Source organism: Cheilinus undulatus, linkage group 4, assembly GCF_018320785.1.
Source record: "Cheilinus undulatus linkage group 4, ASM1832078v1, whole genome shotgun sequence".
Lineage (NCBI taxonomy): Eukaryota > Metazoa > Chordata > Actinopteri > Labriformes > Labridae > Cheilinus > Cheilinus undulatus.
In genome coordinates, this window is record NC_054868.1 from 38,531,084 (window position 1) to 38,555,795 (window position 24,712).

At 39.6% G+C, this 24,712-nt stretch overlaps 1 protein-coding gene across 3 annotated transcripts in view; it reads right to left on the bottom strand.

Moving 5' to 3' along the window:
- inpp4b (inositol polyphosphate-4-phosphatase type II B) overlaps positions 1–24,712 on the bottom strand; it is a 257,684-nt gene that overhangs the window by 212,650 nt on the left and 20,322 nt on the right. For 2 of the 3 annotated variants that reach the window (XM_041784758.1, XM_041784757.1), the window contains exon 3: positions 2,750–2,868. In XM_041784758.1, coding sequence (XP_041640692.1) covers positions 2,750–2,868 — 119 coding nt within the window. Of the gene's footprint in view, positions 1–2,031; positions 2,149–2,749; positions 2,869–24,712 lie in introns of those variants that run through there. The other variant, XM_041784759.1, reaches the window with a different exon arrangement.

A 24,712-nucleotide genomic window follows, 5' to 3' on the forward strand; every position in this document is an offset into this window, starting at 1 on the left:
CTGTATAAAAAAAAAGACATCTAGAATTAACTTTACAATTTGACATGCTGACGAGTTCCTGGTACTTGAGCATGGTTGCAATCATATCACTAACACACTGTGCTCAAGTCAGGTTAATGGTAGTTTGGAATTATAGATAGATAGATAGTCGTTCATTGTCATTGCATTGTAAAAACACGACGAATTACGTTAGACAGTCTCCTCTGTAGCAGCAAACACAGTCGTCCAAGCAGTGGTTAGAAATCTGCAGCCTCACGTCATCCATCCTGCTGGTGAGGGAGCGGGTGCCTGCGAGAAAGAAGCTTGGTAGGACAGGTTTGTGTGGGGCTGCTCTTAGCCTAGCCTGCAGCCCGGCTTGTTCGCCCCCTTCCGCCTCCTCGCGCAGTGACGTCTCTTCCTCCTACCTACTGGCTGTAGGTGTCGTGCTGCACCGCATCCTTCTCCTTTCAGTCTCAGAGTCCCCGTCGGGAAAGAACTCTGTGGGCATGCTGTCAGTTCTGGTGTAAGTGTAGGGCTTTGTTTTGCTGCTAGTGATGGAGTGCCGGGCCGCTGCGTTCGTACACACCGCCCCACGCTATCTCAGTAGGTAGCATTCAGTAGTCTCCTGTCGATCAGGCAGTGTTCTGTGGCAGTTACTGGCAGTTGTTAGCTTTTAAGGGAGTTGTAGTTACTGAGGTCTTCTTTTCACCTTTTATGGGGTTTCTTGATGGAAATTTACTGTTCTTTCTCTCAAAGGTGTCCTGGACCATCCATCTTCTTTGCTTCCGTAAGTTTCAACATATGTTGTCAACTTAATTGTCTTTAATTGTCTGACTTAATTGTAATACAATATAATTATACAATATTGAAAAAAGGATTAATGGAATCTAATACTATTACTACTATGATACTACTACAACTACTACTACTACTGATAAAAAATAAAAATAAATGAAATAATAATAATAATAATAGAGGTCAAAGTTACCTCTAATATAATGAATGTAGTAACTCAATGGGGATTACAGTGTAAATCACATATCTGACTTAAATCTTATTAAAAATATTTTTCAACTACTTAAAACTTTAAAGAAATCAGTTTTGACAAATATTTTTAAGTCTTTAAACTTGTTTGGTTTTAAAGTGTAATACTTTTTGAAAAAAAAAAAAAAAAACGGATCAGTCCTCAACTGATGTTGTTTTCTTGTAAACTTTGACTTTCCAGAAATCACACTCACAGAGATCAGAAATTATTTAATTAAAGTAATTATTGAAAATTAAAAGGAGTAATGCCATCAGGCATGATCAAACATGATTCTGTGTCTCCTTTAATGTTCTGATACAAAGGAAAATAGCTGAAAAGGTTAAGTAACAGCTGGCACGCCTGATTATTGATCTCCTGAATTAAACTCTGTCACATATGGGGAATTCCTTATCATAAAGCCATCATATGAGTGGGACTTCAGTGCTGGTGCTTTAATGCAACAAAGACTGCAGTCAGTGTCCATTAAAGCCGGTGGCAGCTGCTGAGAGCTGGCATCCGGGGAATGTGACGAACAGGAGAAACACAAGTGGCAGCCTGACAGTCTTCAGATTCATGCTGCACACAAAGTGGGGCTCCCTGTTACACATAAATACATGCTCATGTCCTTCTTTGGTCACACAGGTTAATGGCCATCTGCTGATGTGCATGTTGGATGATAATGTATGAGTGGGACGTCCTACTGCTTACCACTGTCCCGACAAGTCACCTCTGTTCCTTTGGATGCAAAAATCTGACTGTATTGAAAAACTGTCTGGGTCTTACTGAGTTTTATTTTATGCTTTGTTGCTTTTAAAGATGAAAAATACTGAAAGTATTGATCTGGTTTCTGCCTCAAAGTGCTAAAAAACTGAATGAAAAAGTAAGAACCATCACTTTTATCTCAATCTTCAAACCAATAAAATGTTCAAATGGAAAACTCCTCAGACTTGGTGAACTAAACCCTCCTGTATTTTTGCAAACACTGGTGTTAAAACAATCTAATAAAAGGATGCTAAACATGCACATACCCTGGTTTTGTTGAGTCGAAAGCAGTCCATATCCTCGGCTTCAAATCCTGAACATTACAGCCCTGAAATCAAAACTCCAGCGTCTCTGAGAGTGTCTGCGGAGCCAGCTGAGCCAGCTATCCTACCACATCCTGTGTTTCTACGCTTACACACATGCTCTCTCTTACACTCACTGCTAAAAACACGCACACAACTGTTCCCCTGACAGGACTGGGGGGAAGGCAGATGAAATGAAGTCTTTGAAAGAGAGTTATGTTAATTTAGCTCCACTGGATGAGCAGGAAAATAATGTGTGGCAGGAAACTGTGGAGGAAAGGAAAAGTGAGTGCCTGTTGATACATATGTGTAAGTGGGTGTTCCTCAGTGGGATAAGGGGGCAGCTGTTGCCGCCCAAAAAACACTTGTGTGACAAGACAGCAATGTCATGCAGGAGGTAATAAAGAGAGCCTTTAGAGAGGTCAGAGAGCATCAAAACACTCTCACTGCATGAAAAATCCACACAATTAAACCCACAAACACCATAACTCAACTCTCCTCAATGTCTGGACTCGTGTCACAGGAAAGAGAAGGTTGACTCCCAATGTCTGTTCTACTTCGATGAGTCAGATGTGGGGAAAAAAGAGAGCAGACAGAGATGGAGAGAACACCGATGAAGACTCAGTGACCCAGAAACGAAGCAAAAACACCAAAGGTCAGAGAGAGGATGGGTCAAACTCACCTCCACTATCTCTGTGCAGGTCTGAGAGACGACGTGCTGCTTGTGGGGATCAATGACGGACACCTGGACCAAAGCGTTGGGCTTTCTGTCTCTGCCCGAGGTTGCCAGATCCTTACAGGCTGCCAAGAGGAGGGGAGGAAGGAGACAGGGAAAGAGGAGAAAGGATGGAGAAATGAAAACTCAAGATCAAAGGGGCAGATATTTCAGAAGAGACACATAAGTAGCACAAACGGAGAATATGAGAGGAGTGGCTGCAGACTGTTCATCTACCATACCATATATCTCAGAAACAAAGTGCCATACAATGTGTATCTAGTTTTCATGTTTTTTTTTTCAATGCAACTTTATTCATAAACAAAGTCTAGCAGTTTCATTCATAAAATAACCACATTACAAACATTACAGACAATACAGTAAAACAGAGGAAACAGTCAGAAGTCTACTCCAGGATTAAATTATGTATACACCCATTTTAGAAGTAGGTACAGAAACAGTGCCAAGCTGGTAAGCTGTAGCTAAAGCTAACATTGCTACGCTAGCTACATAATAAACATTACTTCATGAATCAATGTAGCCAAGTAAGCTTTGGAAATCTGGGCTTTAGAAAACATAGCTAAAGCTAACATAGCTATGTAGATAATGTAGCTACATTGCTGAAATAGCTGCTCTATGAGCTTGGCATTAGCTATTTTACCTACATAGCTACATGAGCTATGTTGCCAAGTTAGCTATGTAATTATGTAGCTACATTAGCAACTTAGCTATGTGATCTTTAGCTAAGTGAGCTTTAGCTACCTAATTACATAATTAACATCATTAACATTACTTCATAAGCCAAAGTAGCTAAGTTAGCTTCGGAAATGTGGGCTTTAGAAAACATAGCTAAAGCTAACATAGCTATGTAGATAATGTAGCTACATTGCTTAAAAAGTTGCTTTATAAACTTGGCATTAACTATGTTTTCTGCATAGTTATGTGAGCTATGTAGCCAAGTTATCTATGGAGTTATGTAGCTACATTAGCAACAAAGCTATGTTATGTACAGCGAAGTGAGCTTTAGCAACCTGAGCTGTAAAAAAATACAGCTAAAGCTAACATAGCTACATAGATAATGTATTTACATAGCTTGCAAAGCTGCTTTGTGAGCTTAGCCTTCACTATATTACCTAAGTTTGTTAAGTTGACTATATAGCTACATGATCTTTAGCAAACTGAGCTTTAGAAAGCACGACTAAAGCTACCATACGTAGCTGCATAGCTTACATAGCTGCTTTGTGAGGGAAACCTCCTATACAAAGTGAATGGGAAAGGCATCTATCTGTCAAATTACTACGGGCCAATCAGAGTGACAAGACATAAAGGGGTAGTAGGCACGTGTAGCTCCAGTAAGTAACAGAACTAGACAGGCAGGTCCCGCTGTAGTTACGAACAGTGGAGCTAGTTGATGGATAAAACTCATGCCAAGGCCTGTTTGGATGATTGTAAAAACATCTTTTCTGCCAAGAAAGGCTCTCAATGTGGTTCTTCGCTCCTCTTTATTTTAAAAAAATGTTGTCCGGTTCAGTTTAAAAAGTCTCTAATGCTACATCTGAGCTAATGACAAGTATTTGTCCTCTTCTTTGTTTCTTTTTTGGTATATTTGTCATACTTAAATGTTTCAGATCATCTAAAAAGATTTAATATTACACAAACATGACCCAAATGAATACAAAAATGCCATTTTTAATTGATGAATTCATTTATTACTAGAAAAAAGCCATCTAAACTTCCCTGGCCCAATGTGAAAAAGTAATTGCCCCAATCCTAATGACTTGTTGTCCCACCATTGTTGGCAAAAACTAAAAGCAAGTGTTTGCAATAACTGGCTACAAGTCTTTCACATCACTGTGAAGAAATTTCATCCCACTCCTCTACGCAGAATTGTTTTAATTTAGAGAGTTTTCAAGCATGAACGGCCTGTTTAAGGTCATGCCACAATATCTTAATAAGATTCAAGTCCTCACCGAGTCACTTCAAAACCTTCATATTGGTTTTAAGCCATTCTAGAGAGCAGAATTCATAGTTCCATCGATTAGTTCCAACAACAGTCCACAACAGTCCTGAAGCAACAAAGCAGCCCCAGACCATCACACTACCACCACCAAGTCTGACTGTTGCCATGGTGCTCTTTTTATAAAAAGCCGTGTTAGCGTTACCTCCCAAAAAGTTCATCTTTTGTCTCATTGGTCCACAGAATATTTTCCTAAAAGTCTTGGGGATCATCAGGAGGTTTTTGTGTTCTTTTCAGTTAACAGTGGTTTTGGCCTTGGATCTCTCCCATGGATGCCATTTTTGCCCTGTCTCTTTCTTGTTGTTGAAATCACAAATTTTGCAGTAATGCTGACAGTTGTAATTGCTATATCTGCCGAATATGAAAAAAAAGTTTAGCAATATATTCAGTGGGTTATTTTTCTATCATAAAATTACTCCCACTTTATTTATGCAAAACAGAACTTTCAATCTTGTGTCAAACTCTCCTTTTAAAGCAGACGGAGAAACCAGCACAGACAGACAGCAGGCAGTCTCAATCATTTTCAGGCCCTGTTAGCACATTTGTGATGATTGCAGAGTGGAGAGAATTAGCCTGCTAACAATGAAAATGGAGACTTGTGATAAGCTTCCATTAAGTTTTGTGGAAAAAGAAGGCTTCTGAAAGCTTATGATGTTTGTGAAGCAGAAGTACAAGCTACCATCACAGCGGACAACTGCTACAAGATAAGAAAAGATGTATGAAGTAAGACAGCAGCAGAAATGAGGGAAGATCTGCAACTTGGCTTTTACAACAGACTTTTTGACAGCTCTCACCACAGAGTCATATTTTACCCTCACTTGTTATTTTACTCTGACATGGGATTTGAAGATGCTTTCTTAAAGACTCACAATATTGGTAGGCAACATAGCGTAGAAAAAGATAACTAGGTCTGGGAGAGACTTATCTCTTATTTTACAGTAAAAAAATCTAGAATATTCTGGTAATCAGTTCTTAAGTAATGAGTTTGCAGGTATTAATGACTCAAGCTCTCCTCACCTCCAGAGTACCTCCATTAAAAACACACTCACAGTTTGAAGAAATGAAAAGATTTTCCACAGAATGATGCTGTAACTGGGTGATGGAGGTGGCAGAAGAATCCCATTTATTTAAGATTATATATTGTAAAAGCAACCTTTGTTTGTTTCATCATTCTTTTATGTAAACACCCACACATAACAAGAGAAAGTCAGTTGATAAAAAGCTGTGTTCCAACCTCTTCAGTTATCAAAATCAAGACTGCTATAATTTCAAATAATAACAACGTAAATTAATCACGCAACTGCTACAAATTAAATCTAATTTAAATCTAAAATAGGAAAAAAAAGGCCAAAAGAATAATAATTATTACGAAGGTTGAAGAACAGTACATATTGGTGCTTTAGAGTGCTCAGTGTAGATGAGGAAATAAAAATGTTTGGTAGTTAAAATGTTTGCTGTTATAGTCGGCATGTTTCAACAAAAATGTCTGTAGTTATGTTTTAAATCTAGAGGGTAATCAGGGGCCCTCAAATATAAGTAATTTAAAATGGCATTTGCAACATTTAACTGCAGGGTATGCAGGTCTTTGTTCTTGTTGTTAACATTATTTTTATCGATTAAAGGAACCTTTTCCAAATCATATCCAAAGCGTATCGCAGCAGATTTTGTTATATCTGAAAATATCCTAACGTACTATATCACTTCAAATATTACACTGTATCATAATGTATTGTATTGCATTGTGTCATATTGATATATATTGAATTGTAACATATCATATTGTACAGTATGGCATGTATCGTATCACATCATACCATATGAGTATTGCAAAATATCATAATGTATTGTATTGGATCATATTATATTGAAAAGTATCGTATTGTAATGTATCATGTCATAATTGCATCAACCCCATCGTGTCATAATCTATTGTTTCATAATATATGGTATCGTTACATGTATCATTTCGTATCATACCATTACTCATTGTATTGCAGTGTACCATATTGGGCTGCATCATATTTTAAGGTATCGTTATGTATCTTAAAGTAATGTATTGTATCATATCGTATTGCATTGAAATGCACTGTAATGTATCCTGTAATAAATCGGATTGCATGCATCATATCATAATGTATTGTATCATATTGTATCAGACTGAATAATATCATACTTTCATGTATTATATCAAAATGTATCATATTGTTGTGTATATCATAATGTAATGTAATGCACTGTATCATATTGTATAGCACCACATCGTATAGTATCATAATGTATTGAAACGTATCTTACTATATTTTAGCTTAATGCATCATAATGTATAGTAGTAATGTGAAGTGTATTATATCAAAATGTATCGTATTGTTTTGTTTATCATAATGTAATGTAATGCATTGTATCATATTGTATAGCACCACATCATATGGTATCATAATGTATTGAAAATGTATCATAATATATTGTAATAATGTGTAGTGTATTGTATCAAAATGTATTGTATTGCAAAATATCAAAATGTATCATATCATGATGTATCATATCATTACACATGGTCTCATAGTACAATGTATAATTATGTATCAAATCACATCTCATCATATCGTATCAGATTGCATCATATTGTATTATAGTGTATGGTATAGTATCATATCCAAATGAATTGATTTGTATTGCATTGTACTGTAATGTATCATATTGTATCCTAATGTATTTAATTGTAATGTATTTAATGTATCGTATTGTATTATATCGTATTGTAATATACCATATAATGTATCATATAATGTATTGTATAATGTATAGTATTGCATTATATCGTTTTGTAATGTATCATATCCTATTGTTATGTATTCTATTCTATGGCATATTGCATTGTATTGTATTGTATTGTATCATAACGCATCATATTGTACTGTTTCGTATCGTGTCGTATTGTATAACCTCATATTTTATTGTATTGTGATCAAACAGGTGATTTACAGCCCTAATTGGGTGGCTGAACATATCCCTGGTTGGCCCACCCAAGTACCAAATCTCATAAGAAACAATGGATTATATACAACTCACAGCATACTTACACACTCAATGTTGTCATGTTACTCAATCAAAATAGCATAAAGATTGTAGCTGAGATTTATCATTTTTTTAGGGATGTGAATTCCAAAAAGAATAGCAGGTTGTCTGTTGGCTCTATTGCCTTTCAAAGACAGGAAAACCCGGATCACATAGTTCGTTTATAGGAAACTGATGCTTCCTGGCCCTGAATGGAAGGCCGCCTTAACAAGATAACCCTTATCACAGCAGAGCTGATGCATCATTCCTTAACAAAACAGCCCTATACTTACACAGCCTTGGTATCTGACTAATGTAAAGTCAGATTTAAAGAAGGAATGTTACACTTATGATGAAGTCTAACAGTGACAGAACAGCTTAATTTGTTCTGAACTTCTCTTGTTTTTCAAACAGACCTTTTACCCAGTAAACAACACCATATGGTACTGATTTTTTTTTTCATATTAATGAACATTTGTTTACTCTCGAGTACAGTAATGACAAATTTGTGCTCAGTAATCTCCTTGGATCCTTTCCCAAAAGCTGCTTTCTCTCCCCCAGCACCATCCTGGCATGTAAACAGGAATTGATCCGATCTCAATGCTCGGTCACTTTCACACATTATTTTGCAAAAATAAGTCTAGATGATATCACTCCACGGGTAAAATTCCATTAAAATAACAGCAAGAGCAAAAGATTGCTTATTGGTGTGAAGCTCCATCTTCTTTGGCTGAAATGTTAATATTTGAAACAGCAACAAGAGATGAAAGAGGGTCTTGTGTGAAGCATTTTAAAGAGAACTGAGGAGGCAGAGGAGAGTTAAAAGCAATGAGAGGTTCAGTAGAAGGGCATGAAAAGTTCTGACAAATGTATAGATCTTTGCATTTTAAAGTTTAGAAAAAGTTTGTCTGACTTAAAAGATTATGGAAGGCGTTTATTTTTCAGTTTGCACCATCAGAAACCAATCCTTTGACACTGTAGGCATACTGCAAAATATACAAAGCAACAATCACGCAGTACACAACACAAGGTTTACTATTTGTGCACACACCCACATGATCAAATCCAGTGTGATATTCTTCCATTGTATGGCTGAGATTGAAGCAGACATTTTCCAGCTGCACTGAAAAGTCGATTGTGCTGTCGAGGTGACTGTCCTTGTGCTTTTTCTCTTTCTGAGGGAGCAACACAAACAAGGCAGCGTTTTAATGAGCAAATGCCACACACTTATGTTTAAAAAGCAAAAAGAATCAAAGAAAACCCTTTCAGCGCTCAAATTTCAGAACCTTTTTCGTGTCTGTCCGCTATTCTTTTTCTTCTATGAACTGAATAGTTTATCAATGCCAGCAGAATAATTGTTGGGAGAAGGTTAACTGATAAGGTCTGAAATATTCAAAAGAGTTTGATTAAAAGCAGGTTTGTAAAGTTGAAGAACTCAAACATATGTCTGATGCTGCATGGCATTCGTATAGAATAATAAAGTATCTCGTTTCGCTGATTTCAAGTCCTCTCACCTTGGTAAAGTGATGTTAATGTGTGCCTACGCTGTGACACTTTATCAACCACACCCATAATAACATAAATTTATTTCTAAACTCAGAAAATTAAAAGTAGAGACTGCATTGTTTAATCTTTTACATACCAGTGCCGTAGGACTAAAGCCTTAGTTATCAGGCATGCCTTAGGGCACAGAGACCTTCAAGACTTTGCTCTTAAAATTAATACAGATTTGAAGAGCAGCAGCTGCTGCACATCTCCTAATTGTAAGAACTATTGGTGGCATTTAGTATTTAATGAGGAGTATACTTCAGAGGCACTAATTATTCACGGCTGGGTTTAATAATCTAAATGAGCTGCACACACATTAATATGGAGGAATGCTATTCTGAAAAAACTGTTCGCGTGCACTACACTGGGTTTTGCATAGGGATCAAATCTTACACTGATTCCAAGGGGAGTGTCACTAAAATTCAGTCCTGACATAAAACAAGAACTCCATTTTTTTTTCAGATGACAACATGGACAGGCACACTAAACCATTATGTAAGACATGTCAGACTTAACAGCACAAATTGGCTAAAAACAAGAAAAACTGGCAGAAATGAGTATTGGAAACTGGTTAAAGAATTGCAAAAATTGTTAATTGTTGTTAAAATTGTTAAAAAGTGGCAAAAGACTGATTAAAAGAGGTGAAAATAGATAAAGCAGCAAATATGAGTTAAGGAAGGAAAAAAAAGCTGGAAAAATGGATGGTAAAAATGGTGAAAAACAGTTAAAAAGTGACAAAAATTGGGAGATGTAATTTTGAAAAGGGTTACAGGTGTCATGATCCAGATTTTGATTTGTTTAGTTTCTCAGTTTCTCTGGTGTTTCCTGTTGCCCTTGTGTTTCTATGGTTTGTATGCTCTTTGTTATACCATGTTTCTAGTGTTTTAGTTGACTACCTTTTGTGTTTCTTCATTTCTTGTATTATTCTAGTGTGCGTTTTAAGCCTTGGTCCCCCCGTGTTTGAGTTTTCCTCCCTGTGTTGTGTTCTTTGTATTCCCTTTGGTTGTAGTTTGTTGTATTTGTTTCCTTCAGTGTTAGCGGTGTTTCATTAATTCCACTGTCTTGTTGTCTTTCTGTCCTTGTGTATTTCTTGGTAACTGTCTTGTGAAATGTTCCATGGTTCCTGTTTTTTCATGTAGTTGCCTTCCCTTGTCCCTTGTGTTTGATTCCAGTTGTTCTTCCTACCTCCGTTTCCCTCCACTGTGATTACCCTCACAGTTTCACCTGGGTCTTGTTAATCACACCTTTCTCTCCTTGTGCAACCACTCCCTGTGTATTTAGGTTCTGTGTTTCTCCCTGTCCTTTGTCAGATTGTTGCATGTCTTCCTCTGTGTTTCTCCTCATGATTCTTCAGTGTTTCTTACCTTCCTGTGGATTTTGCTTTTGATGGACTTTGTAAGCTTTGTTTAGTAGATTCTCCTTGTAGATCCTAAGTTGTTTTTTCACCATTTTGGACTTTAGTTTGTTTCATTAAATCATTCTGAGTTTTCTGCATTTGGGTCCTTCTTTTGTTTTTGCATTTTTGCCCCAAACCCTGACACCAGGTAATACAAATTGTCTGTAAGTGGCAAAAATGGGTGTAGAGTGGAAACAAAAGGGTTAAGAGTGGCAAAAATTGCTGATAAAAATGGTGAAAAGTGGTTATAAAAAGTAGCATGAATTGGTTCAAACTGGCAAAATTTGGCAGATAGAAGTAGTTAACAGTGCAAAAATATACATACATTGGCAAAAAGAGATTATACGAGGCAAAAAAGAGCAAAATTGGTTCAAAGCAACAACGCGTATTTTAGATACCTGTACGTGAAGATGGACTGAGCAACAGCTACCAAGTAGGGAAGCCAAAGTATTTAGAGCTTCCCTTGCTATGGTAAAGGTCATAACCTCCATTTCTCTACACTTTGACTGGAGTCCACCTGTGATAAATTAAACTGATTGGACATAATTTGGAAAGCCACACATCTCTATAGAAGGCCTCACAGCTGACAATGCACATCAGAGCAAAAGCCAGGCCATGAGGTCAAAGGAACTGCCTGCAGAGATCAGAGACAATACTGTGACAAGGCACAGATCTGGGGAAGGCGACACAAAATTTCTGCTCCACTGAAGGTTCCCAAGAGCACAGTGGCCTCTTTCATTCTCAAATGGAAATCATTTGGCATACTAGGACTCCTCCAAGAGATGGTTTCCCGACCATCTCTACACAGGATGGTACAAAGTTCCAGAAGGACAACCATCACTGCAGCTCTCCACTGGTCTGGGCCTTATGGCAGAGTGGCTAGATGGAAGCCTCTCCTCAGTAAAAAACACATGAAAGCCTGCTTTGAGTTTGCAAAAATCACCTGAAAGACTTTTGGACTAAAAGAAACAAGATTCTCTGTTATGACGAAACCAAGACTGAAATGTTTACCCTCAGTTCTAAACATTATGTCAGGAGGAGACCAGGCACCACCTATCACCTGTCCAGCACCATCCCAACAGTGAAGCATGGCGGTGGCAGCATCAGGTTTTGGGGGTGATTTTCAGCAGCTGAAACTGGGAGACCGCTCAGCATTGAGGGAAAGCTGAATGGAGCAAAGTAGAAGATATCCTTAATGGAAACATGTTCTGTAGCACTGAGGACCTCAGACAGGGACAGCTCTGTGAAGGTCCTTGAGTGGCCCAGCCAGCGCACTGACTTGAAAACTGCTGTGGACCAACTGTCCCCGTCCAATGTGACTGAGCTTGAGAGGATTTGCAAAAAAGAATGGCAGAAAATCCCCCAATGGTTGTAGCATCAAGCTGCAACATGACAAAACTGAAAAAAGTGAAGGTGGTCTGAACACTTTCTAAATGCATGGATACTGCAGGGTAATCTGAAAAGAGTGATAAAACTGTTTTGCAAACTTTCATCAATTACATGTCAAACACGGAACAAAAACTTTGAAATAGGCCTAAATCATTTATGCAAATTCCTCCAATCCATCATAAAATGTCCCTATGGTACACTCAAAATACATTTTTTATGATATCAAATCTAAGAGCTAAAATGGAGCCAGAACTCATTACATACTTGAGCTGACACACTTCAGAGTTGTTAGTCAGAGAATTGGTAAAAGAGTCTGAGTGAAGGGGCAGCGCCACAGCAGGGGGGCATGGAGAGAGTAAAAGGAGTGAATAATAAAGGGAATGACTGGCTCTAAATGGACTTAAGTACATGCAGCTATTACCAGGTGAACTTTGAGGTATGGGTTAGTGCTGCTGCTCTGCTTCAGAAATACAATGATAGTAATGCTCTTAGAAATAACCAAAGCATTAACCAGGCTAGTTTAGATATTAGAAGTTAATGGATTTGCACCAAAGATTGTTTTACTGTTGATATTATGGTCCTTTACATATCCAAGGCTGGATTTAAGGACTTTAAATACCATGTTTAAAACCTCTGGATTATTTTATAGTATCATTCTAATCTGTATGGGTTTATGTTGGAGGCTTTAATGCAGCATGACTGAACCTTGTAGGATTTAAAACCACTCAGAGTCTTCAGAAGTGGGATTAAGAAACATTGATCTACATCTCCATGCCTTACCACAAAACCAGAGGAGGTAATGACAGAATAAATGAAACATGGATAAGGCTGACGTGATCTGGTGTCTTAATTTTCCCCATGTGCTTGGCTGTAACAGTATATTGTTAGGTTTTTTGATGGCACGTTTAACAGTCTTGTGAGATTAGCTGCAGTAAGCCAACTGATGATCATTGGGTTCATTTGGATGACTCAAAGATTTCCATATAGGACCCCTGCATATGTTTGAGCATACCCATGTGCATCACTGAGCAGCAGGGGAGCAAAACGAATGCCCCTTTGCAAAGTGAGCATAAAGATCAGTCGGGATTTCATGTCTAATTGCTCTACACCTTTAATTACCTCTGCATGTCTAAAAAGACAGCTGTGTTAGCAAGTAAAGAACATTTACATTTTCATATCATCGCTGCTAAAAGTAAACACAGGAACCTGCAAAGAAAGTTTCTCCATTAAAAATTCCTACAACATTTTACTGCAATCAAGATTTAAAAAAAAATCTTGCCAGCTTCAGATAAGTATTCTGCAAGGCCACCCATAAGGGGGGATAAAGGGGGAGCTTTTTCAGGCCTGGCCAAGTAGGTGGGCCAATGGAGGTCAATCTGTGATAACAATATTTTACATTTAACCTGAATAATAACCACTCTTATCAAAGAAACAAAAATGACTTATTATTTATTTATTTATTTATTCATTCATGCCATGGTACAAAAACACACTTTCGAAATGTAAAAAAAGACAATTTAAACCCCTCTTCTTCAAACAGAATTAACTTTTTTTGGTAATGCTAACACTGTGGATAGACACACTGAACTCAACCATTAGGAACGTAAAGTTAGACTTCAAAGCCAAGCCATAATGTGCACAAACATCAGGATATCAGAGAATAAAGGAGAAGGAATTGAAACATCATAAAGGGTTAAAAAGTGGCAAAAAGGGGTTAAAATTTGCAAAACTTGGCAAAAAAGTGGGCAGGAATAAGTGTTAAAAAATGGTTAAAGAATTGCAAAAAATGGTTAAGGGGTGAAAAAAAATAAAGCAGACATTATGGTCTAAGAAAGTAAAATGAAGGAAAGGAGGGGCAGTAAAAATGGTAAAAGCAGTTAAAAGTGGCAAAAATGGATCTACAATGTACAAAAATGGCAAGCAATGGGTTTTAAAGTGTTTAAAACATTAAAAGTAATAACAACTAGCTATAAGTGGCAAAAATGGGTTCAGTACAGAAATAGATGGGTTAAAAGTGGTCAAAAAGGGCATCAAAACTGATGAAAGTGGTTAAAAAGTGTCAAAGTTTTATTAGAAATGGCAAAGATGGATTAAAAGAAGTAAGCAAGGGATAAAGCAGAAAATACTGCTTGAGAAAAAAATGTCAAAAATGGATGGTAAATATGACAAAAAGTGTTAAAAGTGACAAAAATGGGTCTTAAGTGGCAGAAAATTGGTCAATAAAATTGCTGAAGTGGGTTAATATTTGCACAAATTGGCTGGGGGTGGCAAAATGGGTTTATTGTGGAAAAATATGGGTTAAAAGTGGCAAAAAATGCTTCAAAGCTGCAAAATGGGAGGTGAAAATGGTGAAAAGCAGTTAAAAGTGACAGAACAATGCTCTACTTGATCAGAATCAATCTGGCTTTAGGTGGGGCCGCTCTACTGAGTCTGCACTTTTGTCGGTAACTGAATCACTGCGTTTGGCTAGAGCAGCTGGTCAGTCTTTGGTGTCTCAGGATCTGCCCTCCAGTGGTTTAAGTCCTATCTCACTGGGAGATCTTTTAGAGTATCATCACTGCTATGCAGATGATACACAGCTTTTCCTTTTCACCAGATGACACAACTGTCTCAGCTCGGATCTAATCCTGCCTTGCTGATATTTCTAAATGGATGAGGGAACGTCACCTTCAGCTCAACCTGTCCAAGACTGAGCTTATTATCATTCCAGCCAATCCCACTGTGGAACCACAGATCAGTATCCAGCTTGGGTCAAATAATCTCATGCCCACTAAATCTGCCTGAAATCTGGGTGTCATGATTGATGACCAGCTAACCAAGGTTCATGCGGCCTTGAAAGGCATCTGGTACTTCCGGCACATCAGGCTCCAAAGTCACTAGGCCTGACTCTTCTCTTCTGTTGTCCCTAAATGGTGGAATGAATTACCCAACTCCATTCGATCTGCAGAGTCCCTCTCTACTTTCAAAAGAAAGCTAAAGACCCAGCTCTTTAGACAACACTATGCACTCAGCTCTTTGTGAGTGACCCAGCACTCGGTACTTTGGTTATTAGTTGTTGTGAAGACAATTTAATGGATGGAGATGATGAGAGAGCTCACATTTTGGTTGTTTCATTGTTGATGTGGTCTTCTGATAGAAGCTTTGTGGGAAAACTAACTTCAGAGTTCCTCAGACTGCTATTTTTCAAATATCAGTGATCGAAGAATGATTTGGATGACAAAAGAGGCACAGCAACCCTTTCAAACAGCAGCCAATTAATAAACAAATCACCAGTGATGAAATTGTTTCTCAAATCTGCCTTCAACTGCATTGGGGGAAAAGACCCAACATGTTTACAACTGCCAACAGCTCTGTAACATCCAGAGCCTTTAATTCAAAAAGCAAAGGATACAAAACCTCGTTGTTGCATATCTTGCAGTGTAGCAGAGCTCATGAATGTATTATCTCTTAGGGGCTATTCTGATCCCACGTTTCTTTTCTCTCTTCACTATTCTGGTGCCAGATCCTTTGGACTCACTCTAAAGGATATCTCACATTCGCGTATTCAGGAGGAAAACTGACGCAGAGGAGTTTTCTTGAAGGCAGAGACACAAAATAACAAGCAGAATTATCTTCTGATATTCATACAATTGGCATCTGTGTGGCTGTAATCTACTGTGCTAACTCCTATCTTTTTCAGGAGGACTTGGGAGAGGACATTAAAGATCTCTCTCGCTGCATTACTCGCTACATCCGCTTCTGTAAGGACAACATTGCCCCAACTAAAAGGTTTGCTACTCCTCCAACTACAAACCATGGATTACTAAGGACATTAAAGGCCTTCTTAACAAGAAGATGTCCTTCATGGCTATGGACCGTGAGGAGCTCAGGGCTGTACAGAAGGAGCTGATGAGGAAACTGAGAGAGGCCAAGAACACCTACACAGAGAAGATAGAGGCCAAGATGGGGCAGAGCAGCACTAAGGAGGGGATGAAGCAGATGACTGGCTGCAGCAAGCCTGCACCCAGAGTTAAAGGAGACCCAGACTTTGCTGCCGAGCAGAACCTTTTTTTCAATAGGTTTGACACAACCCCCACTTCTGTGAGCTCAGACAGCGGCTTGGTGTCTCCACCCACCACCTCAGCCCCCATTTACACCTCTGCTGGAGTTTCTGCTCCCCTTCCCACCACAAACTTGTCTTCATCCCCCCCATCACCCCCCAGCTTCCTCACCAACATGATGATGGACAGCTCCCTGCAGCCCCTCCCCCTACCCTGTCTCACTCTGACCTCCAGCCAGGTACAGAAGGAGCTCTCCAAACTCTGTACCAACAAAGCCAGTGGGCCAGACAACATCAGCCCCAGGGAACTCAGGGCGTGTGCTGGGCAGCTTGCTGGAGTCCTTCGGCACCTTTTCAACCTCTCCTTGAGGTTGATGAAGGTGCCTGACCTGTGGAAGACCTCCTGCATTGTCCCAGTACCAAAGAGAGGACGTCCCAGTGCTCTCAATGACTACAGGCCTGTGGCTCTAACGTCACATGTCAAGAAGACCTTTGAGAGGCTGGTTCTTCAGCACCTGAGGACCCTGCACACTGCTTTCCAGGATCCTCTGCAGTTTGCATACCGGTGTGGCACATCAGCGGCACATCGGTGTGGAGGATGCCATCATCTTCCTCACCCACAAGGCCCTGTCACACCTGGAGAGGCAGGGAAGCACTGCGAGAGTCGTGTTCTTTGACTTTTCCGGTGCTTTCAACAGCATCAAGCCCTGCCTCCTAAGGGAAAAGCAGCTGGATATGCAGCGACACCCCAACATCACTGCCTGGATCCTGGACTACCTCACTGGCTGGCCGCAGTTCTTCAGAGTGGACGGCTGCATCTCTGAGGTGGTGAGGAGCAACATTGGAGCACCCCAGGGAACTGTGCTGGCACCATTCCTCTTCACCCACTATACTTTGGACTTCTAGTTCAACTCCGGATCATGCCACCTCCAGAAGTTTTCCAATGGTTCCTCCATAGTTGGATGTATCAGCGATGATGACGAGGAGGAGTACAGAGGACTGATAGAGAGCTTTGTCACTTGGTGTGACAGTAACCACCTGAAGCTAAATATCAGCAAAACCAAGGAGGTGGTGGTGGACTACAGGAGGAACAGGAGCCCCCCTGCCTCTGTCATCATCCGGGGGAGGAAGTGGAGAGAGTGGAGTTGTACAAGTACCTTGGGGTCTACATAAACAATAAACTGGACTGGACTCACAGCACTGGCGCCCTCTATAGGAAAGGACAGAGCAGGATGTTCTTCCTGAGGAGACTCGGGTCGTTTGGTGTTTGCAGCAGGCTCCTGAAGATCTTTTACCAGTCTGTGGTGGCCCAGTGCACTTCTCTTTGCTGTGGTGTGCTGGTGCGGTGGCAGCCAGACTGGTGAGATCAACAGGCTCAACAAACTGGTGAGGAAGGTTCTGTGGTGGGTCTACACTGGACTGTCTGGAGACAGTGGCTGAGAGGAGGGTGAAGGACAAAATCACCTCCATCTTGAATAACCCCACTCACCCTCTCCACAACAAGCTGTGGCAGAGGTGCAGCTCATTCAGCCATCGCCTCATTCCTCCCAGGTGTAAAACCGAACACTTCAGACGCTTCTTTGTTCCCACTGCTATCAGACTGTACAACAGCAGTGTCTGTCTTTACACTGAACAATAAGGCAAATAAATGAGATAGAAAGTCAAAATCACAAGTTCTAAAGGTAAAAATATGACTTAGAATTTTGAAATGTGAATCTTGAAGGTCAAAACATGAAAAAGTCAAAATCATAAGTTTAAGTCAGATCTGTGAGATGAAAAATTTAAAATATGAAACGACAACATTAATTTATTTTCCCACCTTCCTGACTTTTTATCAAACTTCTTTTACTCTTTACTTTTTCAGATTTTTATAATTTGACAAGGAAATTTTAAATCATCAAGGTTACATTTACACATTTATACTGGAGGAAATCCTGCAGACCTCTTAATGGTGGGCCAGTTATACTGGAAAGATTGTATGATCTTGGGGGCCGGATACAACTGTACAAAGGGCCGGATTTGGCCCCCGGGCCTTGAGTTTGACACCTGTGCCTTACAGGAACTTTGGAAGTGCTAAAAACATTTTTGGGCATTTTTATTACTTCTTTTATTTATATCAGATTATTTATAACATAATGGGAGATGGGGGTGCTGTAACAGCTGCAAATGTAATAAACTACAAACTCAAACGCATGCCTTGGGTCCTTGTGGACCTAGGTAAGACACTAACCCCCAGACACTGTTTACCAAGAGAAATAAACTATTTATGGCTGTAAACATGTTAAATTCTGCCGTAAATATATGCATTTTAACAGGATCAAATGTAGATTTCTTTGCCTTTGCAGTCAGCCTCAAGTGGACGCTTTAGGAACTGCAGTTTTTTGTGTTTGTACTTGAGCTTAATTTCAAATCCCTGTTTGATCCTGACATCCAGCTGACAGTTAGCTTTGCTGAATTCAATAGCTCACGTAACCATAGAGCCAGGGGCCTCACAGGTTTCAAAGAGCTCACTCATTCTTTCTTTCAGACTGTTTCATCATATCATCACCTATCTGACTTGTTGCCCACGATTTCTCTGAATAATTTTGGCTCTCTTTAGTTGATATGATACAGACAGTTGGCAGTCACACTCACAGAAGCCTTTAAGATGAGATTCTGCAGATAAAGCATTCACATCAGACACCTCAGGGAGGTGTGTATTTGACCAGCCTGAGGGATTTTCCTTACACCGCTGCTCAGTTAACCATCGAATCACTGGTGATTGAAACTGGACTGGGTGGCCAACCATGCATCACAACACTTGCTCTCTTACAGGCAATATGACACTTCGACTGACCCTGTAAGGTCAGAGCTATTATGATGCTGGGTGGGGGTGGCAGGAAAGGGAAATAAAAAGGGCGACGGAGGGAAAGGACGAGGGAGTCCCTAAGAGAGGCATTTGGAGCTGGAGGAAGGAAGCACCAGTGTGAGAGGAGATAATGAGGGAGGAAAGAGACGATCAGCTTGAGGGACTGAAAAAAGAGGCCTTGGAGAGAACATTTAATTTGTAGATTTTTGGTCATTTCTCAGTGATTACCTGTCTAAGCTTAGGTGGAAATTAATTCAACAATGTCCTGATTTGCAAGTCTTGTCAAGTGACTCACCTACTGAACTATACTGAGACTGATTACTAAATTACCATAACAATTGAGCAATTGGAGTAATAATGTTTGCCCACCCTCGGAGGCTTCAATTACGACGCTGTATTTATTTTCTGTGATTGGACTATGCTGAGCTCCTTCAAGATGAATTTGCAGGAAATGAGTTTTAATGCACTGGGCCTCCGGGACCCCGCGATGAATCCAAATTCCATTTAATTGTGAGGGGGGCCCTGGGAGTTACCACAGGAGATGGAAAATATGCTTGTCTCCTAAATATGGTTATTCATCATGATAATTATTTCAATGCTTCAAGTAATTTGACAACATTATTTTCATGTGCCGCCATTTTGCACACCTGTTTGCTGGTCGGCCTGGGGAAATGGAGGGAAAAGAAGGGCTGTCGTTGTGAGAAATACATCCTTCATCTGCTGCATCTTACTGTGTGTTGATTTTAATAAAGACAGTGACAAGTACCCCATGTTAAATCAATCACAGGCTTTAATATAACCCCTGTTTTTATGTGAATGAAGCCTTGGTTTGAAATGAACTCAGCATGATTAAAGCACATTTGTAAAGCTGGCATTCAAAGCACATTTGCACCTGTTACTTTTGAAAAATTAGGCAAAATATACAAAGAGGCTTTTATTTCTCTGATCACTGCCAATGTATTTTTAAACCTAGTTAAAGCATATAACAAATTCACACTAAAAAATCTTTTGAAAATCCCACTTTTGCTAATGGAAAAAAATAATTAATCTGACACCCAACACTGGAAAGAAAAAAGGGAGTTTTGGTGAAAAGCCTTTTATAAATAAGAAGCAAGCTGTTGCATTTACTTTCATTATTAATGTTGAAGAATGAACCTGAATTTCAATATGAAAAGCCTTTTTTTACACTGACACTTTGATAACAAACCAAAGCCTGAAAATGGAGAGAGGAGAAAGTGTAAAAGTATTTCAAATAAAAATATTGATTTTCTCTCCTGACTTTTTCTTCTACATGCCAGACAGTGTTTGGGGAGCAAAAATAAAAAAAACCTTACATTTAATTAATCTTTTTTTTCTAGTCTAATGGTATGTAGTGCATTCAGCAAGTGTTCAGATCTACTTCACTTTTTCCACTTTTGTTATGTTGCAGCCTGATGCTACAATTGTCCACTTGTACAAATCCTCTCAAGTTCCATCAGGTGGAATGGGGACTGTTTGTGGACAGTCATTTTCTAGTCAGTGCTCTGAATGGGCCACTCAAGGACATTCACAGAGACTCCTGTGTTGTCACCCCCACAGCATGATGCTGCCGCCACCATGCTTCACCATGCTGGGATGGTACTGGGCAGGCAATGAGCGGTGCCTGGTTTTGTCCTGACGTAACATTTACAGCTAAGGCCAAACAGTTTAATCTTGCTTTTATCAGATGAGAGAATCTTATTTCTCGCAGTATGAGAGTCCTCCAGGTGCTTTTTTGCAAACTCCAAGCAGGTGTTCATGTGTTTTACAATGAGGAGAAGCTTCCATCCAGCTACTCTGTCATGAGCCAAGATCAGTGGAGGGCTGCAGTGATGTTTGTCCTGCTGAAACTTTGTCCCATCTCTACACAGGATCTCTGGCGCTCAGTCAGAGTGACCATCAGGTTCTTGGTCCCCTCTCTTCTTCTAGGGCCTTCTCCCCCGATTTCTCTGTTTGGCTGGGCGACCAGCTCTTGGAAGAGTCCTGGTTGTGCCAAAGTCCTTCCATTGGAAGGCCACTGTGCTCTTGGGAATCTTCAGTACAGCAGAAATTTTTTGTAGCCTTCCTCAGATCTGTGACTTGCAACAGTCCTGTCTCTGAGCTCTGCAGACAGTTTCTTTGACCAGATGGGGGTGTTTGTTTTATTTATTTGTTTTTACTTTGATATGCATTGGCCTTCTGTGCCTCTCTAAATAGCATCATATCAGTTTAACTAAACAATTAATTTTTAGGTGGACTCCAATCAAGGTGTAGAAAAATCTAAGAAAAGATCCAGAGAAACTGGAGTTACCTGAGCTAAATTGCAAGTGTTGTTGCAAAGCCTCTGAATATTTACATCAATGTGATTTTTTTTTTTTTTCTTTTTAACGTTTTGTAAAAATTTGGTATGATTCTGTTTTCATAATGGGGTGTGCAGGTTAATAAAAGAAAATATAATTTAAACAATTGTAGCATCAGGCTGCAACATAACAAATATGAAAAAAGTGAAGGGGGTCTGAATACTTTCTGGATGCACTCTTTATGTCACAGAGATAACAACACTGCTCATGTTAACTGCCCTCACAAAGGCAAAAAAAAAGGTCTCTGTTTTAAACTGGCTTATACAGGATCTAGATCCTCCAGTAAACTTGTTTGCTCATGTCTCACATTACAGATAGAAGATTTTTCAAATATGTTTTATGACAAAGTGTCAAAACAGAGCAACATTGCACAAGTGCCCTCATTATTTTTGGTTTGAAGAATAAGTTCAAAGCAGTAACAGCAGGAAAATACAGAAACTGAGGAGCCTGATAAACTGTTGACAACTTTAAAATATTCTAACTGAGCAGAAGTCCATGAGAGATGCTATGGATGGTTATATTGTTAAGTTTTATTGTTTAGAAGCATAACTACTAGTAGTAGTAACAGTAGTAGTATTATTATAATCTTAATTGATGTACCTGCCTGTTTAAGAGTTGCACTGAGCACAGTAGACACCTTACAATGATGTGATGACAGAGAGCATGACAGGTTAAGCTAGTTTACATGATGTGCTTTACTCTGTGGATCAGGAGAAGGCTGAAAAGTTACATGGAGGTTTTTCTCTGTTGTTTTCTCTGCCAAGTATGCTGCCCTTTTGTATGATTCCCTGTGGGAGGGGATGTGGAGCAGGCTGGGATGTTACACAGAGGTTTCTGTCTCTTGTTTTCGTTGCCAGAAAATAAAACATGGTCAGTGACAGAACCACAGCGTCTCAGCATCTTTCAGCACAATCATAAATAAGCAAACAAGTCCACCAGTTACAATCATTAGGGATGCAACTAACTATTGATTTGATCTTTGATTTATTGATTGGGATTTAACCCATCCAGCAGCTTTTTTAAAGCTTTATGAAGGTAAGCCTTAGCGTGACATTATGGCACATTACAGACTCATTTGCTTCACTGCTTAGCCAAGCTGTCATTAACTCATTGATGGTTGTTGTCCTGTCAGTCCTCATTCACTGACGTACAAACACACAAAAACAAAAGCTCTTCTGTCTCAGTGTCTGCAGCACACATTTCTCTTTTTTCTTCTACTTGAGTTGTTGATAGGTACAGAACTGTGCAGAGCTTTTAGGCATGTTTGGTCCAAAAATTGAGGTTAAAGTAAGGCGTAGATGTGGTGAGTATAGCTGCCTGAGGGCACCATTGACTGGGAAGGAGGACTGGGGAAGCAGGGCAACAAGCCCCTGGTCATGCTGTAGATGTTCCAACTGCCAGCTGTCTCCGGGATGCCACCATGAGTGAAAAGGACCGGACAAAAGCGATGCCCTTCAGCTTGAGCTTGACCTTGACTGCTGAGTGATATACATGTGCTGACATGTGTAGAGCTTGATTCTGCCGCCCCCCCAGGCCCAATGATGAATCATAAGCACCCTACATGCCCAAAACATGTGCACCTAAATGTATATAAGACAAAAAGTGAGAAAAATATTGATTCTGAATTTCCAACAGCCTACTGCTAATGTTTTTATCCCAAGTAATATAGTGGCCAACTCTTTCAATTGGCCAAAAGGCCATGGGAGACTCCATGATCAAGTTGGAGAAAATTCTTTGGTCTGGTGCTTTTGGCCATTAGACAGGAAGCTATGTTTGGTTGACATCAAACACAGCACATCACCACAAACACACCATCCCCACGGGTGGCACAGTGGTGGCAGCATCATGCTGTGGGGATGCTTCTCAGCAGCCGGCCCTGGAAGGCTTGCAAAGTTAGTGGGTAAAATGAATGCAGCAAAATATGGGAAAATCCTAGAGACTTGGGAGAAGATTTCTTTTCCCAGCAAGACAATGCATACAGCGAAAGCTACATGGTTCAAAAACAACAAGGTGAATGTTCTGGTGTAACCAAGTCAAAGCCCAGACCTCAATCCAATAGATGATTTATGGCTGAACTTGGAAAGAGCTGTTCACATGTGATCCCTGTGCAACCTGACAGAGCTTGAGCAGGTTGGCAAAGAAGAATGGAGTAAAATTGCAGTGTCCTGATGTGCAAGTCTGATTGAGACCTACCCACACAGAATCGGTGCTGTAATTACAGCCAAAGGTGACTCTGCTACATACCGACTTATTTATGCAGTCACTCCTAGCAGGGTTTTTACTTTGCTCTCTTATTCTGACAGAGATTACTCAAAATATGTGCCATATGCAGAGCCAGGGAAATGCTAATCACAAACAAATTCTCCACGTAGCAAAATGATCTTTTTTTTTTTTTTTTCTTTTGTTACAGATTTTCTAATATCTGTGAGAGAGTCATTTCTCCTATTGGATTTGTGATTAAACTTTCAATTTTTGTTGCATATTTGCATTCATATATTTTTTTTGTTTCTACTTAAAGCAAAATCTCAAGGGGCTTTATGTGTAAGCTCAAGTGGACTCAAAGTAACCCTGCTTACACCATCTGGGTCTGCTTTCTTTGGAGATCAGGATATAGAGCAAAAGAAACATTGGACAGCTGTTCACAAAGCAGTATATCTCTTCATGTCGAGGGAAATTAGTGCATAACGCTTTAATTTAATAATTGCCATCTAAGGGCAGCCTTATTTGCTGAATAACAAGTCCACGTGGACATAGTTAAAAGTTTATTAGATGCAAATTAATAGCATAAATTCAGCACCAGTCAAACCCACAGTTATTAACTCAGACACACGAACAAATGCAAGAAGTTTACTACCAACAAATACTCTGTCTACTTCAATGTGTCCGCTCATTTAAAAAGCTGCCACTGAATTTTTAATATTGATGGAAAAAGAGGGAGCCAACCACCTCTTTAAAATAACTGTCCTGCACCTGGAAGATTTCTACTGATCTATGAAGCACTGAAGGATACTTCTTCAAACTTTGGATTCACTGTGACTGTCACTTCTTTCAAAGTAGCCAAAATCACGCATATATTTCCTGTTTAACCTCTTATTAATTTGCATTAGAAATTTACAACTGAGTTCGTGTGGACTGTGAGGGCTCAGTTTTTTCTTCTGTTTGTCCTTCATGTTTTCATTCAACTTCCCTGAACTTACTCTCGAACTGCTGTTTCTATTCAGAGGCTAGTAGCTGTGGGGCCCTTAGAGAGGCTAGGATCCATTGTGAAACACCTTTTACCCT